Genomic DNA, 18,825 nt, shown 5'->3' with positions numbered 1-18,825 from the left:
ATGTGACAAGCAAAGTGGATAATGGGGATCCTGTAGATGTAGTATATCTGGACTTCCAGAAGGCCTTTGATAAGGTGCCGCACAAAAGATTAGTACACAAGATAAGATCACACGGAGTTAGGGGTAATATGTTAGCTTGGATAGAGGATTGGCTAACCAACAGAAAGCAGAGAGTCGGGATAAATGGGTCTTTTTCTGGATGGCAAGCTGTAACCAGTGGGGTGCCACAGGGTTTGGTCCTTGGCCCCAACTATTTACAGTCTATATTAATGACTTGGATTCAGGGATGGAAGGTACTATAGCTAAATTTGCAGATGACACCAAAATAGGTGGGAAATGAAGAAACAAGAAATTTACAAATGGATATGGGCAGGTTAGGTGAGTGGGCCAAAATTTGGCAGTTGGAGTTTAACGTGGATAAGTGTGAGGTTATCCATTTTCGTCAGAAGAATAAAAAGGCGACTTATTGTTTAAATGGAGAGAAACTTCAGAATGCTTCAGTGCAGAGGGATCTGGGTGTCCTCGTGCATGAATCGCTGAAAGCTAGTACACAGGTACAGCAGGTAATAAGGAATGCAAATGGAATTTTGGCATTTATTGCTAAAGGAATAGAATATAAAAATAGGGGAGTGTTGTTGCAACTGTACAAGGCATTGGTGAGACCGCACCTGGAGTACTGTGCACAGTTTTGGTCCCCTTACTTGAGTAAGGGTGTAGTTGCACTGGAGGCGGTTCAGTGGAGGTTCACTAGATTGATTCCAGAGATGCAGGGCTTGTCTTGTGAGGAGAGATTGAGCAGTTTAGGCCTATACTCGCTAGAGTTTAGAAGGATGAGAGGAGATCTAATTGAAGTATATAAGATGCAAAAGGGGATAGATAAAGTAGACGTGGAGTGGATGTTTCCCCTTGTGGGGCATTCTAGAATGAGAGGCCATAGTTTTAGGCTAAGGGGTGGTAGATTTAAATCAGAAATGAGGAGGAATTACTTTTCTCAAAGGGTCGTGAATCTGGAATTCACTACCTCAGAGTGCAGTGGATGCCAGGACGCTGAATAAATTTGAGGAGATAGACAGATTTTTAATTAGTAATGGGTTAAAAGGTTATGGGGAAAGGGCGGGAAATTGGAGTTGAGGCCGAAATGAGATCAGCCATGATCGTAATGAATGGCGGGGCGGGGCAGGCTCGAGGGGCTGAATTTGCCTACTCCTGCTCCTAGTTCTTATGTTATGTTCTTATGTTTTCTTGAAATTAGCCACTGTTTCTATATTTTTTTTTAAGTTTGCTTCCCCCAAGAGTTGACATTTCTATTGCTTAGGCAGGCTGGTACACAAATTGCCCCATCTGATAGAATGACCATTAATGGTCTTACTTGTCCTTAATTCTTTGTTTGTATGTGTGATAGGTTTTCAACAGCTTGACTTGTGAATTTAAAGTAACAAATTGCCCCAAAGTTGTTCATTGAGATGGAAAAAGACAACACCAAATCATGGGAGAAGGGATGGGAGTCATGAACAAACAATGGGTTTTAAAGACACTTCTGTGGGAGGGAGAACAGCAGCAAGTTAAAAAGGTTTAATGAGAGCATTCAAGTGTGGGCTAAGATGACTCGGAGCTGTGCTGCCAAAGAAGAAGCAGAGGGAATCAGGCAAGGGTGGACAGATTTGAAAGAATAGAGGATGCATGCTGAAACATAAGGGTGAAGGAGATTGTAGAGATGAGAAAAGCAGGGAAATGGAGGTTGGCATGAACAGGGATGATTGGCAGTGGGACTTGGTGTGCAGCAGGATGTGAGTGATGGAGTTTTGGATGATGCAATTTTTAAAGTTTTTTTGATAGAGGAATTGATTGTATTTTGACTGTCATTTTAAAGAATATATTGATAACTAATGTTTTTGTTTCAAAACCTTATAATGGTTGTTTTTGCTTTTTCTTTTCAGGAAACTGCCTCAGAGTGTCCAATGAAGGAAAGAATTGTAGTGCATCATTATAGTAATAATATGTCGATCCTTGATGTTCACCAGCTTCCCATAATACAACCAGAGAACTCTCCACCCTCATCCCCAAGCGTATCATCACCTGGAACTCCAGCAGAGTCAAGTAAGCCTGACCTACCAGTTGAGTCACCAAAGATTAAGCATTCTCTCGCACTGGACGAAAAGCAGTTTGAGGAACCACAGCCGCAAATGAAGAGGTGGAGGGGAATACGTTGGAAACGTTTGGAATTTAAAGTCATATTTCACAAGGGGAAGTTTAAGCATGTATCTCAGCATGAAATTGAAGAACTCATTCAGAAACTGGGGACATCATTAAAACCAGACCCCATGCCCAAGGACACTAGGAGATGCTGTTTCTGTCATGAAGAAGGTGATGGAATAACAGATGGACCTGCAAGACTCTTGAACCTTGACTTGGATTTGTGGGTCCACTTAAACTGTGCATTGTGGTCTTCTGAAGTGTACGAGACTCAGGCAGGAGCACTGATAAATGTGGAAGTGGCTTTCCACCGAGGACTTACCACAAAGTGTGCTTTTTGTCAGAAGACTGGAGCCACTACTGGTTGCCATCGGGTCCGATGCCCAAACACCTATCATTTTGCTTGTGCTATCCGTGCCCGTTGTATGTTTTTTAAGGACAAGACTATGCTTTGCAGTCAACACAAACTGAAAGGAGCTAACGAACAGGAAATTAGGTGTTTTGCTGTTTACCGCCGTGTCTACATTCAGAGAGACGAGGTGAAGCAGATTGCTAGCATTGTACAGCGTGGCAAGCGCAGTCACATGTTCAGGGTTGGTGGACTGATTTTCCACACCATTGGTCAGTTACTCCCCCATCAGATGCAGGAATTCCACAGTGTGACAGCTCTTTATCCAATTGGATATGAAGCAACACGTATTTATTGGAGCATGCGATACACTAACAAACGTTGCTGCTACCACTGCACCATCAATGATACTAATGGGAAACCAGAGTTTGGCATCCAGGTTATTGAGCAAGGACATGAGGATCTGATTGTTACTGATTGGACCCCACAAGGTAAGAGCAGTCTACAGTGGTCAGGATAAAGAATTTTTTAACTGAACAATACAATGATAAATTTTCCAACAACTTATAAGTTAGTGACATAAATCTTTGATTTCCTCACCTACCCTTCCCTCACAGCTAAAATTACCTGTATAAAGTTACATCGCATTGTGGTTTTCTTGTGTATCTTGCCATGGCACCTCGAATGCATTATTTTGACTGCCACTTATTAGTTTTAGTGTGTCATCCTGTGTAACTTTAGAATCAGGAAGCAGTGGTATAGTGATATTGTCACTGGACTGGTAATCCAGAGACCCAGGATAGCTCTTGGGACCCAAGTTCAAATCCCACCACGGCAGATGGTGGGATTTGAATTTAATAAAAAAGAATCTGGAATTAAAAGTCTAATGATGACCATAAAACCATTGCCGATTGTTTTAGGGAAGGAAATCTGCTGCCCTTGCCTGGTCTGGCCTACATGTGACTCCAGATCTGTAATAATGTGGTTGACAAGGGCAATTAGGGATGGGCAATAAATGCTGGCCTTGCCAGCGCCACATCCCGTGAACGAATTAAAAAAAGGTTCATGCTGTTGCTTTATTATTTCTAAATGGATGGGTTTGTAATTCTCTATAATATCCCTAATTTTTTTATATGTCCTTAATTATATAGCATAAATGGATTGCTTTTCAAAATGGTTAGTGCAGAATGAATGGTCCAAATGGTCATCTCCTGTGTTATGAGCTAATGTGCTGAGCTAATTATTGTTGTGTTAGTAACTTTAGTTCAATCGCCTCTGCATAGGAAACTAATCATTTCCATCATCACCATGCACAGTCAGGTAATCTCTTCATGCATTTCCCCTCCTCTATGCTGTACCAGTTTTAATTTAGACTGCACTGTTAGTCAGTTCCTCATGCCATTGTCAGTATATACAGCAGAGCAAGTTGACATCATAATTATCAACTTTATTTTTGTTTGTCTTAAACTCAGACCTTGTTTGTTGACTAATTACTATTTCAGCAAAACTTTTTTCTATTATTTGCTCCTGTCAAATTACCAAAGCCATCTTCCGATTAGCCTTATTAGTCAAATGTACCTTGGAGTACTCATCCTATTATTCAAAAGATCTTGGGCAAAATCATCCCAAGGCTTAAAGCAGCAGATGCACTTTCACCACCCTGAACAGGTTCGGGGAAATATTAGGCTTTTTGTCTTCATTGTATTTTGCTGGAACCTCCTTTTAAATGGAATTCCAAGGCAAAATGTTTAAACTATGGGAGAGGATGTATGGTCCTTTATGGTACCAAGCTCTTAATGGCACTGTGTTTCAGAGGTCCCCCTGGGATGTAGACAGCCTAAATGTGTGTAGTTAAACAATATTAAAAACATGAAGATCATCATATCAAGGGCTTAAACAGTCTCCCCAATCCTTCATTGTGAATCTTCAGTAGCCTGGCGGAAAATCAGAAGAAAGCCGCTCCAGTCGAAACAAATAGATTTGAGTGATTTGTGACCCTGGAATTCATACTTGTGACTTTGTGGGCAACTTTGTGATGCATTTTGTGGATGATCTGTTCTCTGACACTCTGTTAGTACAACAGAACTTCATGCCCATCATTTCTCAGTACATTTGTGTTACTGATCTCTCAAGTTATCTGGACAATACTAAATATAGGCAATGTGCTTCTCTGCAAGTTGCTATGCTCTGCTTATACACCCCCAAGTGACTCGCTTAAGAGCACCATTAGCAGAGGCTTAGGAGGTAGTTGGTTGCTTGTTCTCCAGATCAAGAGTTGGTGTGTTCTCCAGATCAAGAGTTGGTGTATTCACCAGGCAGCGGGAGAAAATAACTTGATTTTGTTTTGGCAGGAAACGGATGGGGAGATGCATAAACTTTTGTGTTTGGTATTTAGTAATTCTAACATGTCACCTGTGGAGGCCCAACTTAAAAGCATCCAACTTATGTTTTTCATTTATTCTCCTCTTTTCTCAGGTGTTTGGAATAGGATTCTTGAACCAATTGTGCGACTGCGCAAAGAAGCAGACATGTTACGACTTTTTCCTGATTATATTAAAGGAGAGGACATGTTTGGACTGACTATCCATGCTGTACTAAGGATCGCAGAGTCGGTAAGAAAAACAGAATAACAGCTCCAAATATAGAAATGCCTGCAAAATGAAATTGCCAGATTCCAAGTTTTTAAAATATAACTTATAACATGTCTAACCAGTAACCATATGTAAGACTATTTAAATTCAGGAGTATTTTGATGACTAGCTGTACAGTTAACCACCCTCCACTGGAAAGGCTATTAAACATCACAGGAAATGATCAGGTGAATGAGTGGGGAGAACAGACTATATAAAACTGCAAATGAAGGTGGTCATAAACTGCAGGATATATCTATTATATGCCAAAAACAATGATTAATCTCAACATACTAACAGCAATAACTTATACAGTAATTATGTAGCACCTTTAATAAAACATTCCAAGTCGCTTCATGGGAGCATTGTAAAACAAGATATGGCACTGAGCCACATAAGGAAATATTAGGTCAGGTGACCAAAAGCTTGGTCAAAGAGGTAGGTTTTAAGGGGTATCTTAAAGGAGGAAAGTGAGGTGGGGACATGGAAGAAATTTCAGAGTTTAGGGCCAAGGCAACTGAAGGCACAGCTGCCAGAAGTGGAGTGATTTAAAACCAGGGATGCTCAAGAGTTCAGAATTGGATGAGTGCAGATATCTCAGGAGGTTGTGGGACTGGAGGAGATTACAGAGATAGGGAGATGAGAATTTTAAAATCAAGGTGTTGCTCGACTGCGAGCCACGAGCTCAGAGGTGATTGGTTCAAGTTGAAACGAGGGTAACAAAGACCAAGTTTACAGGGGGAAGAATGTAGGAGAACAGTCAGGAGTGGGTTGGAACAGTCAAGTCTAGAGGTAACAATGGCATGGGTGAGGGTTTGAACAACAGATGAGCTGAGGCAAGGTGAAGTTGGGCAATGTTATGGAGGTGGAAATAGGCAGTCTTGGTGATGGTGCGAATATGTGGCCAGAAGCATATCTCTGGGTCACATATGAGACCAAGATTGTGAGCAGTCTGGTTTAGTCTCAAGACAGTTGGAGAGGGATGGACTTGGTCGCATGGGAACAGAGTTTGTAGTGGTGACGAGGAAAGCTAAGTAAGAGTACGACTTGCCGAAATGGGTGTTAAAAGTAGAGGGGACCAGCAGTTAGCCCATAGGGTTAGGAAATTGAGGTTTAGTGCAGCAGCCAAAATACATACATGAATAGAGGCACTAAAAATAGGTTTAAGTTTCATAAGTAGATAGAGAGGTGCCTAAAACCTAGCAACGCAAATTTTGTGTACAGGCATGGAATTGTAGTCAAGAACTCAGTGATCCAGGGCTGGCCACTGAGGTAAGTAAAAAGGCTTTGCAGAACTGTTGGGGTTTGTTTGATTGATGAAAGGCGGTAGGTGACGCAAAATTGTGCAGTGCTTGGTGAAAATAATGTGTAATCTGGGGATTCAAAGGTGGACATTGAACCCTGGGGTGTTTACAAAGCAGTGGAGTGGAGATTCAGATTTTGTTTGCCGTCACCAGCTGTTGAGCCTGTAGTGCCCCACTTTAGGAGTGGCTTTCTCCGAGTTGTATAGTGGTCTTCCTAACAACTGATTTATTCCAATTCACCCCAGGGCGAACCAGGCGCCAACATTGTGATCTATCGAGTTGAGTTTGAGCACGCATTCTGAGAGAGGTGTCGGATTGAGGGCTATGGCATGAAGTCTTTGGTGGAGGGGTGAACAGGAAGTTTTCAGTTTGCCAGCATGAGTTGCAAGAAATTTTAGCTCATCCATGATTGATCAGATAGGCAATCAGGTAGCATCGTGACAGTTGTGGTATCAGGGATTATCGTGGATCAATAAAGCTGGATTTTGAAATGTGCTATCTGCAAAATAGTAAGTCATTTAATTATGGAGAAAACATGGGCATTCTCCCATTTTTTTTCTTTTGAGGGAGATTTTACCCCTTTTTTTTGTTGAAATACTTTTTAAAAAATTATTTTGTGAATTAATCTTGTTTTCTCTCCAGTTGCCAGGTGTGGAGAGTTGTCAGAACTACATATTTAGGTATGGTCGTCACCCGCTTATGGAGCTCCCTCTCGCTGTTAATCCAACAGGCTGTGCCCGTTCTGAACCGAAAATTATGACTCACTACAAACGGTAGGTACAAGAAAAATACAACTGACTTGCTTATGATGAGGATAATTTCATAAAATACCTTAAGAAAAAAAATCACAGTAATAATGAAGTGAGCCCTGTTACAAGATTTAAACTATGAATTTATATTCAAATATGAAGGCAGTTTCTGTAATATGTGCATGCGATATTTTGATACCCACTGAAGAGCACTGACTTACAGTTAGAAAATAGTGCAGTTTAAAATAGTTTTTTCCATAAATGCTAATTCTGCCCATCCTGTTACATCACCCAGTGTTTTTAGCTGCTGGACTACTTCCTTGACCTGGGAGGATAGAACGGTTTGGGCCATGGTGTGTGTGGCTGCCATTTATGTTTGCCTAACAGTGTGAAATGTGGTTCAACACCAGCCTTGACATTTATTTTTGCCTCGTTGTACACTTCAGTGTCTCATAGTGTGGCATAATACTGCATCTCGTTCAGTTTTGCACACCTGGAGAAATGTTCAGTGGTAGCTGACAAGTTCAGAAAGCCAAGGCTAAATTTTAAACTGTCAACATTCTAGTAGCGAATCCAGTGTTCTGCTGCTACAAAGAGCTACTGGGTCACAAAAGCCCATTGTAAAAACAATGAGTAATGTGATATAACTTTATTTTTCACTTTATTATCTTACTGGCCTGTGTAAAAGTATTGTATGTAGAGAGCACTAGTACCTCAAATACATTTTTAGTCTTTAGATAGGATTACGACAATCCCTTTGAGAACCTAAAGACTTTGGTTCAGGAGAGCCTTACCTTATTGGAAAAAAGATTAGCAAATATAATGTTAAGTATTATAGAATTTAAATTGTCCAAGTATAAATGTTATTTTTTTCCCTACATACTTAACAGGCCGCACACCTTGAACAGTACCAGCACATCAAAAGCATTTCAGAGTACAGTAACTGGAGAAATTAACACTCCCTACAGCAAGCAATTTGTCCACTCCAAATCCTCTCAGTACCGCCGGCTGAAAACTGAGTGGAAAAATAATGTTTACCTGGCTCGATCGCGAATACAGGTGAGTCAACACCAGCAAGATGTGAAATACCAATTAAAAAGATTGTGTGCTCTGAAATCAAATTATTTTCTCATTTGTCTAGCATTTGTCATCTTCCATGGTGGATGGAGGGAAGAATTTGATTGAAAATCCAATTTCCTAGGAATAACATCTCAAGATACTCAGGCCTTTGCATAACTACCATTTAGTAATATAGTAACATAGTAATCACTTACTATATTTATATATAGGTTTCATTCATGATCACATTCTTGGGTGGTTTTTCTGCTATTATTGATAGCAGTCTTCATTGTATATTTATATGCAAAGGGGAAACCTTCCTTTGGGAATTTTCTGTATTGTCCGTAAGATACTGGTGTTTCATAGTAGTAGTTCCGAGATAGATTTCAACAAAGTTTTAGCTTTGGACATTAGCAGTATTGCTGTCTCAACCTGTAATGCACCTCATTATTTTTGGCGCCTTGGTCTTGGCTCACCTAGGCCCATCTTGGGTGTATTACTTCCAATTGAAGTATGCTCCTGGCTTCAAGAGGGATATTAACAGTTACCAATTCTTCTCCACAGCCAATAACCATGACACCTGTTTGCATTTTCTTTTGATATCCTTTTACCTTCAGAGGCTTAAAACCTGCTCCAAATTCAGCAGAAGAGCCCTTTGTCTGCTTTACTGAAAGACTGATAAGTATGTCTAATCTCAGTTCTTTCAAACGATTTTTCCATGAAGCCCACCTTTTAAAGCTCAAAACATCTGATGCAGTTGGGGTAAATAGAGAACATTTTCAAGAGTGATCCCAACATAGAGAAACTCCTGGAGCCAGCATCTCTTGCTGGTTGATTTGGCTAGACAGAAGGTGAATTGCTGTCCTGTGACCTGCCTACTAACCTCCTCCACCAATTTTATAATTCTTCAAACTTTTGGAATCTGCAGTCTCTATGGTGCCTCTGGACACCGGAGTATCAATTTAAAATTGAACGTAGTTGTCTTGAGCAAACTGCAAGGATAGCAATCCTCAGCCTTTGGAGTAGTTCGGTTACATAAAAGTAGATTTAAAAACAAGATCAATACAACTGCCTTAAATTGACTAGAACCAGTTTAATGTGGAACATTTGAGCTCAAGTTGTTTTCAAAGAGGAATCTTGATAATTACAATAGATGGATGTATCTGTAACTGTCGTCTACATTGTTGGCTGCTTCTGTCAACAAAAAATGTGTAGAGTTTTTATGCAGTAAAAGAAATGTATGACTTGATATCTAGCATGAAACTTGAGTATGGCCCCATCCATTTTGCTTGTTCAGATGATGAACCAATGCAAAAGTACATGCAGCTTAATTTACACTTGAATGGGGATGGACTGCACTGGATGTATTAATATTTTTGAAATGTGCCAGCATAATATTCTTCTGCTTGTATAAACTGGGAATCGCGAGCTCCTACTGGAAACGTATGGTATATCCACAGGTTAAACCTTGTGACGCTCGGTCACAAATAATGGAACCTGGACAGGAGTCAATTAACTTCTCTCAGTGAAGGTTATGATAGAATTCATTTCAATATTTATTTTACCTTTGTTTTTTTTCTGCTCCATAGGGTCTGGGTCTCTATGCAGCCAAAGACCTTGAGAAGCACACAATGGTGATTGAATATATAGGGACAATCATTCGCAATGAGGTTGCAAACCGCAGGGAGAAATTGTATGAGACTCAGGTATGGATTAACCATCACTGTGCACGGTATTGCATACAGCTTCAAGCACAATTACTACAAATGGGCTGTTGAACACTTGTTATTTTCAGGTCATTGAAATCTACAATTGCCAAAATTGCTTTTCAATTATTCAAGGTTAAAATAGAAAAACGCATCAGTGGTAGACATATCATGTTGCCAGCAGTTCACATTATCCCACCAAATTTGAGTGGCTACCCAATTTGCACCTTTCATTGGTAAATCATGGGCTTATGACTGCAATCCTCTTGCATACATAATTCTCAGTCTCAGCCATGCTGCTATGGTGAGTTGCCATGTAGAATTCAGCTACCTCCCTTCAGGAAAGGGTAGTCATCTCCTTTGGGCTCCTTTTCCCACACCATTCAGCAACCAGTTTCAGAGCAACATTGGAGGCACTGGGAACAGGTTGGCCATTCTTAGTTGGGGGGTTGTATTTGCCACAGGAAAATCCAAGCAAAATGTTTACGTATGGTAACATTATGTTCTGTGTATGACCATTATTTCCAAAAGGGGTAATGCATAAATATTTGAAAATGAAACATTTAAAAAGCTATAGGCAGGAAAATTGGACTAAGTGAAATCACCCCTTCAGAGAGATGACACAGGCAGATGGGCTCCGTGGTTGGATTCTATGATTGTACTGAGAGATACTTTCGCTAATTCGAATTAATCCTAATAAATGTCACAATCTGACTTGTGTCAGAGTGATGCTATATAATTCTTTAGATGCAATGGTGAATGCTGTACTAGTGTATAAACTGTACATCGATGTATATGAGGTTATGTTATAAGCATCATGTTTAGTGCGTACTAAATATCATGCTGTCATATATAAATAATTGTCAAATAACCTGTACTAGAGAATGCATGTTAGATTGTACACTATCTGCTTGAACCATTCAACTTTCTGCAGCTCTCATCACCCTGTATCCCATCGAATGGCTGCATGATTGCCAGGGTCTTTCTTTGGGTCCTTTTGGTCCGCCTTTGGTTGTCCTACTGCTAATCTTCTGTGCCACCACTACTGTGTTTCCTGGTGTTGACGCTGGTTTAGATTTTAACTGATGTAAAGCTCTGAGAACCAAGAAAATAAAGTGAATACGATACTATTGTGAATCAGAAATGCTGAAAATGAACAAGCCAGTCAGCTTCTCTAAAGAGGAAAGACAAGTTGATGTTTCTGTTGCAGGGGATTTCTTCAGGACCCCGGTCTTGCATTGGAACATTGACCTTCTTTATACAAAGGTGCTGACTGACTTGCGTATTTCTGACATTTTCTCTTTTTGTTCACAATATTTTAAAGCTACTACAGTTGTGCATACAGAGAATAGAGAAAACCAAAAAGGAGGGGGAATGTTGTAAAAAAAAAACTGAGACATGAAACATGACACATACAGAAGAAAAATAAAAATAGGAAAGATAGGAGAAAAACATAACATTAAACCACTCTTTGATTCCTAACTTAATAAGTATTATGCAGCATCTCAATTTCCTTGGGTATGAAGACCAGAATATGCCATTACCTCAATCAAGATTTGCTGATGTTCCATAATCTCATGCTCTAGAAATATTTGAAAGAAATTTGGTTGTTAGTTGAGTTTGGGGGCAAGTGATATATCATGATATTGGCTTCTGTCTTCCTGCCACAGTACCTCTAGAACTGAAAGCAAAGCTCTCAAAAGAAAGTTCTAGCTTGTTGCTTTTTGTATGGTTTGGTACCTGAGGGAAGAGCAATGACTTTTAATTCAAACACAAGCATTTGTGTATTTTGTTTGTACATAGGTTTGATTGGCAGTTCTCTGAGCATAAGGCACGTATCAAAATCTCTGTTGCCTCGGTTGCTTTTGTCTTTCGAAAGTATGTTACCTTTTGCATAAAAAAGATGATTGTTGAAAGCCATGGGATACATAGACTGGAGAGATTCTGGTGGGATTTTCTGGCCCCTCACGGGCAGGACCTGCCGCAGGCGAAGCGGCACCCCAGCCGGAAGTCCATTGACTTGCGGCGGAACCAGAAGATCCTGGCGGCAGGCGGGTGCGGAAAATCCCGCCCTCTGTCAGAAGCAAACCAACGCAGAGTGGTTAATGTTCATCAGGGACTTTTGTGTTCAATCCAGTTTAAATTATAATTAAGCAAAACAGATGTGAATGTTACTTTTTCTATTGTATCTGAGGAGTGTGTTCTGTAAAGCTATAGTATGTCATTTGTTATGATCCTGGACCAGACACCCAAATGTTTGGTATGATCCGGTTAGGGGCCAGTAACTACTTGTTTTAAAATAGACAGCGTTTGAGATTCGGGACACTTTCTAAAAGAATAAAGCCACAAGATTCCACTGGTTCTGAACAAACAAAAATAAACTTACTATCCAAGGTCAGAAAGATAAAACAATTTACAATATCTACTCTAACATTCAGGGTTAATATAAGGTGCATGTGAATTAATGGCCAAACTGGTCAAACACCACACTGCACAATAAATGGCAAATGTGACCAAGACAGATTCCATGGATTTCTCAACAACCCACCCAGGCATGACTAAACAGTGTGAGTTAACCAATCTTGTTGAAACTCTGCCTCTCTCACGAGGGATTCCAGTCTTCACCTTCCAAGATCTCACCTTGGAACTCTCTCCAAAAGTCGCTCCAACTCAGACAGCATAAATGACGGCCCATCTCGCAGGGTTTCAATCTTATCTCCCAAGACTCTGTTTCCCTGGATTCTCAAGTCTGCATTCCAGCACCAACTCACAAGCACAACTTCAGCTATTCAGCCATGCTGAGCAGAACACCACTGCTCCAAAGGGTTACCTTTGACCCAGCGGCCCACAGCACACAGAGTCCCCAACCTTCTGCTGCTGCCTTAGATCTTCAGGGCTTCTCCCAAGTCCTCTTCAATTGCCAGATCTTCTCCTGAGCCCTCTTCAACTTTTCTGCTTGGAACATCTTTCTCTGCTCTTCTTAACTGGGACCTCTCCCTGTCCCCTCTCTCTTTGAGAAATCTCCCTGTCCCCTGCCTGGATCTCTTCTCCGATTATAGTGCCCTGCTCCTGATCACATGATCCAGTTTTTGCACCTTTTTCCTTCACACAGGCGCACTGGATGAGGACCGCCCTGAAGAGCTACAAATGCTGGATTGCACATGCGCCACCCGCTCCAGGAACGCGCATGCGCGAAAGCCCCAAGTCATGCTGGGAGTTGTCATTCCTGGCCCCCCGATATGCTAAGTTTGGATCTCCTAACGCCTCCCCTTGGGAGAAAAGTCCTCACCATTGTGAAGCCTTTACAATGGCTATAAGTACTTAAGGCGTTTGTTGGAAAGTTTATGATGTAATTGCATACTGTATAGATAAACTCTTCATTTTTTTCCACAATTACACATATCGTATTATAAAGGTACAAAGACTTGACCAAAACGAAAGCCAGTACATGTGACAAATAGGATTAGTAGGATTCAAACATCATGGAATTATCATAACTTGGAACCTGGGCCAGGATTTTCCCGTTGGCGAGTGGGGGGCGGGGCCCGTTCGCCGACACATAAAATGACATGTGGTGACATCGGGCGGAACTCCTGACGTCACCGTGCCCCAGTTAAATTTTCAGGTAGGCAGACGTTCAGCAAAATCAGCTGTGCGCCCGCCGACCTGTCAATGGCCAATTGAGGCCATTGACAGTCATTAAAGTAATTAATGGACCTGCCCATCCAACCTTAAGGTTGGTGGGCAGGCCAGGAGCCCTGGCGGGCATTAGAAAAAGCATGAAACCTCAACCATGGGTGGGATGAGGTTTCATGTAGGTTTTTAAAAATTTAATTAAAGTGTTTTTAAAAGTTATGGACATGTCTCAACTCATATGACAGTGTCACATGAGGGGACATGTCAGGGAAATTTTTTTCTCTATTTTTAATGTTTTTCAATGTGCTTTGCCTCAGGGAGATGAGTGCGTTCATTCGTGCGCATGCGCGAAAGAGCACACTCTTGGGTTTAAGGATTCCCCACCCCCCGCACAGGGAGCGCGTAGCACTTCCGTGCAGACATCATGCTGGGCGGGCCTTATCTGGCCTGCCCACGTAAAATGGCAGCGCTCCCCCAATCGGGGGCGTCGATCGGAGGCGTGCCTCTGCGCGCCTGATCTTCAACTCTTCTCTCTCTCTCTCTCTCTCTCTCTCTCCCCCCCCCCCCCCCCAACAGGGGGAGAATTCTGCCCCTGGAGTTTTCCGGCGCCCTTTCTTTAAACTCTGGACAGAACACCAACAACTAAATTGTTTTTTCCCATAATCTTTTCACAGTCAACCAAAGGTAGTGAAGATACATTTAAGTGTTCTTTAGAAACATCTTGACCAGCTTCTGTTTCTCTTTTGCACCATGGGCTTTCAACCTTTCTGGTGTAACTGCAAACCAATAGTCTGGCAGTCTTCCCCTCTTCACATGATGCATATTAGTCAAGCTATGATACAAATGACTTTCGCATAGGTTTCTCAACTTTAATACAGAAGGACATAGGGTTTTTCTCACTCTTTCCCCTCTGTTGATGGAAACTTGCCTTCAGTGGATCCTTTAAGTTTGCTACAGAAAGCGTGTATGTCTGGTTGACAAAATTATCTTTTTCACTCACTTCCTCCATGACAGATTTTGTCGTTTCATTGTTTTGATCCACACAAGATGAATAAACCTGCACTGAGGGAGTTTTCCTCTCTTTGCTCAAATCATTTTCTAGCTTATCCAAGAGATGTGCTACAGCCTTCTGCACATGTTCATATCCTTCTTGCTGACGCTTGGAAAATGGAATCTTCATCTCCATTTCTTCCACAATTTCATCCAAATATTTGTTTAATCTCTTATTTTCCAACTCTTTTCCAAGTGTGTTAATCTTTCCATTCAGCTCAGCAACAGCTCTGGTGAGATCAGCTGTCTTTGTTTCAGAGTCATCTGCGGAACCCTTAAACAAGCTTAACAACTTCACATGGACATTCAGTTCAATTCGGAATCTTACCTCCATGAGCACTGCCTGCTCCTTAGACTTTTTCAATTCTCCCATTAGATCCTCGATCTGCTTCTTCAAATTTTCGTTAGCTGCTATTAAAGTCTGGATCTGCTCTCCCACACTGTACATCTCGTCCTTTTTATTCTCCAGCTTGCATTGGGGTTCAAGCATTTCATTGCTCTTTTCATGACAAAGTTCCAACAGTTCATCAGTCTTGGGTTTTAATTCGGCACTCAATCATTGATTCTTCAGCAATCCATTTTCCTGTTCAAGGTATTTTTCACAATATTTAAGTTTTAATTGAAGACCTATCTTCTTTGAATTTGCTCCAAACGTTTATCATTTAGACATTTCAAGTCCTCATTCAAGTGTACTACTTCCCTTTGACCAAAGAGGTGTCGGCTGTGGCTCAGTTCATAGCACCCTCGCCTTTGAATCAGAGGGTTGTGGGTTCATGTCCCACTCCCGGAAACCAAGAACTGTGATTGTACTCAAAAAGAGTTGCAATCTGTGACTGTTGATAACTCGAAAGAGTTTCCCTTTGACCAACACTCAAGTGTTCTCACCAGTTCTCGTTTTGCATTAGCAAACCCCTCTTTTGTGCGAGAAAGTTGGTTCTCCATACTGATTAGCCTTTCCTGCAATTGCTCGTTATCAACAATAAGTTTGTGTTTGGCCACAGTAATTTTGGGGGGTTTGGCAAGATCATCATGATCAAGCACTGCTGCAACACAGTTATCACCGTGTTACCATCTATGCTGGCCAAATCGTTGCCCAATCTAAAATCTACCCCTTCAATAGACAGATGGAGCATGTCTATGCATTGTGCCTTTTTTAACTAAACAAAAGTTTGGGGGGGGCAGCCATTCCCTGGTTCATCCCCCATGGTAATGCTGTGGCCAATCAGAGTTGACCTGCCTGGTTTAAATTTGAACAAAAGCTTGGCAGTTAACTGTTCCCTGGTACATTCTCCATGGCAATGCCTCTACCAATCAGAGAGCACTTGCCAACCAATCAGCACCCTCTTCTCATGCAGTATAAATTGTTGTTCCCTTTAACTATTGATATTCTTGCGAACTGTCCTGATGACCGCAAGACAAAATACTTTGACAGCATGTCTCTCTTTTTCAGCAATACAGATTTAAACTGCTAATGCTTATGAGCTTGTCCCTGAAGCATAAGTACTGCAGTTTTAACTACCTCATAATCTGAGGATCATTCTTCCGAAAAGCTAGAATAAACATCCATGACCTTCCAGATCAAAGCACTTTGCAAAATTAGAGTCCACATGTCCTTTGGTCATTTTAACTTTGTAGCTACCTTTAAAAACAGGATAAAATACCTCTCAACTCCACCTTCAGTGATTTTAGGCACTATTCGAAGACTCTTTGTTAAATCAAAGCTGAGTCAGACTCAATTCCTCATCTGAACTACTAGACTCTCTTTTCACTTTGCAACCTAAGCTTTCCTATCTCAAGCTGCTTCATTTGCAGTTGAATTCTAGCTAACTCAAGTTGTGTTATACCTGTCAGGCTTTTCTTCTAGTTCCAAATGCCATGCTATTACCGCAATTATTTCTGCTTTCTTAGCCCTGCTTTTAACTTTTAACTTCAACTTTTTTGCTAATGTGATTAGCCTAGCCCTGGTTAATTGTTACAAATCACTCTTGGATAAATCTTCCCTCCCCAGAAAAGTCGTAGCAATTGACAAAGACATTCTGCTTTTCAATCAGTATAGTAAAATTCACCATGGAAATCCTATCAACCTTAACCTCAGCAAGTACCAGCACTTGTATTTGCCTGTGGATTCGAATTCCCACAATAGCCCACAATTTGTGTTCCTGAACCATACCCCCAAATGTTTGGTACAATCCAGTTAGGGATTGATTTAAGAGTTTAAGATTCAAGACACTTGCTAAGAGAATAAAGCCACAAGATTCCATGGGTTCTGAGCAAACAAAAATTAACTTTACTCTGCAAGGTTGGAATGATGAAACAATTTACAATATCTATCTCCTACTCTAACATTCAGGGTTAATATGTGGTACATGTGAATTAACAGGCAAATTGTGGTCGAACACACCACACTGAACAATAAATGGCAGATGTGACCAAGATAGATTCCACGGATTTCTCAACAACCCACCCAGACATCAGTAAACAGAGTCAACCAATCTCATTGAAACTCTGTCTCTCTCATGAAGGAGTGCAGTCTTCAGCTTTGAAGATCTTGCCTTGGAATTCTCGCAAAAGTCGCTCCAACTCGGACAGCCTACCTTGCAAGGTTTCAACCTTGTCTCCCGAAACTCTGTTCCCCTGGATTCCCAAGTCTGCATTCAGGCATCAAATCACAAGCACTACTTCAGCTCTTCGGTCACGCTGAGCAGAATACCACTACTTCAAAGGGTTACCTTTGCCCCAATGGCCTACAGCACGGAGTAACCAACGTCTCCCATTGGGACCTCTCCCTGTCCCCTGCCTAGGACCCTTCTCCAATTACGGCACTGTGCTCCCGATCGCGTAAACTGTTTTTCGCGTCTTTTTTGCTTCACGTAGGTGCACTGGGCCCGTTCTCACCCTGGACAACTACAAAGCGCTGGGGTTGCGTATGTGCCACCCACTCAGGGTCCGCGCATGCGCAGAACTCCCGGGGCATGCTGGGAGTTGTAGTTTCCGACCCCCTGGCGACGATATGGTAAGTTTGGATCTCGTAACACATTGCATCTATTCACTTCATTTACTGTTTGGTAGTTTATGGCCTCAGCCTTAGGTTGAGATCTTAGGAAGGGATTAGTGCAATAGCTTTGTTTTGTTAATTTACCAGGTGCTTACCTAGATCTCAAAGCAAGGATATGGGACTTGCCCATGAGAGTGATCCAAGATGTACATGATAGCTAAAATAAAAAGTAAGATGGTTAGAAAAGATGCAAAAATATAACTGGGAGTGAGGATCACCTATGGAGTGGTCTGAGGCATCGAACCCAAGAAAAATATTTAGAGTAACAATCCTTAAAATGTAATATTCCTCTTGTCCAAAGTGTACAAATGTCATAGTAAATAATACTTGCCACTGCAAAAGATGTATCAGTGACATAGTGCAAAGGGTGCAATTCTGGCTCAATCCTGACCGACCCTCCTTGGCTGTACTCTTGTTGAGTAGCTCCCTCAGCTCTCAGAAATGCACAGCTTTTAATTGAAACATGGAGTTTCATCAATACTGAAAATTTTGGGTGCTCTATAGTTTTATGAAAGGGGGATGTACAAGGAGTGGCAAGAGAACAAGATCAGAAGCTAAATTTGTTTTTGTTTTTTCCAGAATCGAGGTGTTTATATGTTTCGGATTAATAATGAACATGTGATTGATGCTACTTTAACCGGAGGCCCAGCCAGGTAAGTGACCATTTCTGTTGTGATGGCATCAACAAGAATGATTTGAGAATTGAATTGAAATAATTTTATATGGTAATAATTAATGTTTCTGGTAATTGACAAGCAAGGGTTTTGAATCTTTTGTACCACCTTGTAAGGATGTGAAACTATTATCCCCTTGGTAGTCTCTGTTCCCTTTCCTTGCTGCCCCAATCTATACAGCCTTTGTGTCTAAGATAACAGAGTGAGAAACCTACTTTCAGGCCATCAACAGTCTCGCCATAGGGGTGACCTTGAATGGAGATGACATGATTTGAATAGTAGTGACATTGTGATTTATTTCATGTTCTTCATTTTACAGTTTGTTGTATTCTGAAAGTCCATACTTGACTACATTTTTTCCTCCTCTTGTATTTTTGTGCTGTTAACTTGCTCTTTTTCTCTCTCTTTTTAAAAAAAATA

General features: G+C 41.2%; 1 protein-coding gene across 13 annotated transcripts in view; it reads left to right on the top strand.

Annotated features, from left to right (window-relative positions):
- The window catches only part of kmt2d (lysine (K)-specific methyltransferase 2D), a 235,081-nt gene that overhangs the window by 212,437 nt on the left and 3,819 nt on the right, over nucleotides 1-18,825 (top strand). For all 13 annotated transcript variants that reach the window (XM_078534392.1, XM_078534393.1, XM_078534388.1 and 10 more), the window contains 6 exons: nucleotides 1,938-3,033; nucleotides 5,018-5,154; nucleotides 7,119-7,249; nucleotides 8,116-8,284; nucleotides 9,874-9,990; nucleotides 18,311-18,384. In XM_078534392.1, coding sequence (XP_078390518.1) covers nucleotides 1,938-3,033; nucleotides 5,018-5,154; nucleotides 7,119-7,249; nucleotides 8,116-8,284; nucleotides 9,874-9,990; nucleotides 18,311-18,384 — 1,724 coding nt within the window. The remainder of the gene's footprint in view (nucleotides 1-1,937; nucleotides 3,034-5,017; nucleotides 5,155-7,118; nucleotides 7,250-8,115; nucleotides 8,285-9,873; nucleotides 9,991-18,310; nucleotides 18,385-18,825) is intronic.

Source organism: Cetorhinus maximus, chromosome X (assembly GCF_964194155.1).
Source record: "Cetorhinus maximus chromosome X, sCetMax3.hap1.1, whole genome shotgun sequence".
NCBI lineage: Eukaryota > Metazoa > Chordata > Chondrichthyes > Lamniformes > Cetorhinidae > Cetorhinus > Cetorhinus maximus.
This window is presented reverse-complemented; position numbering and strand designations above follow the sequence as displayed.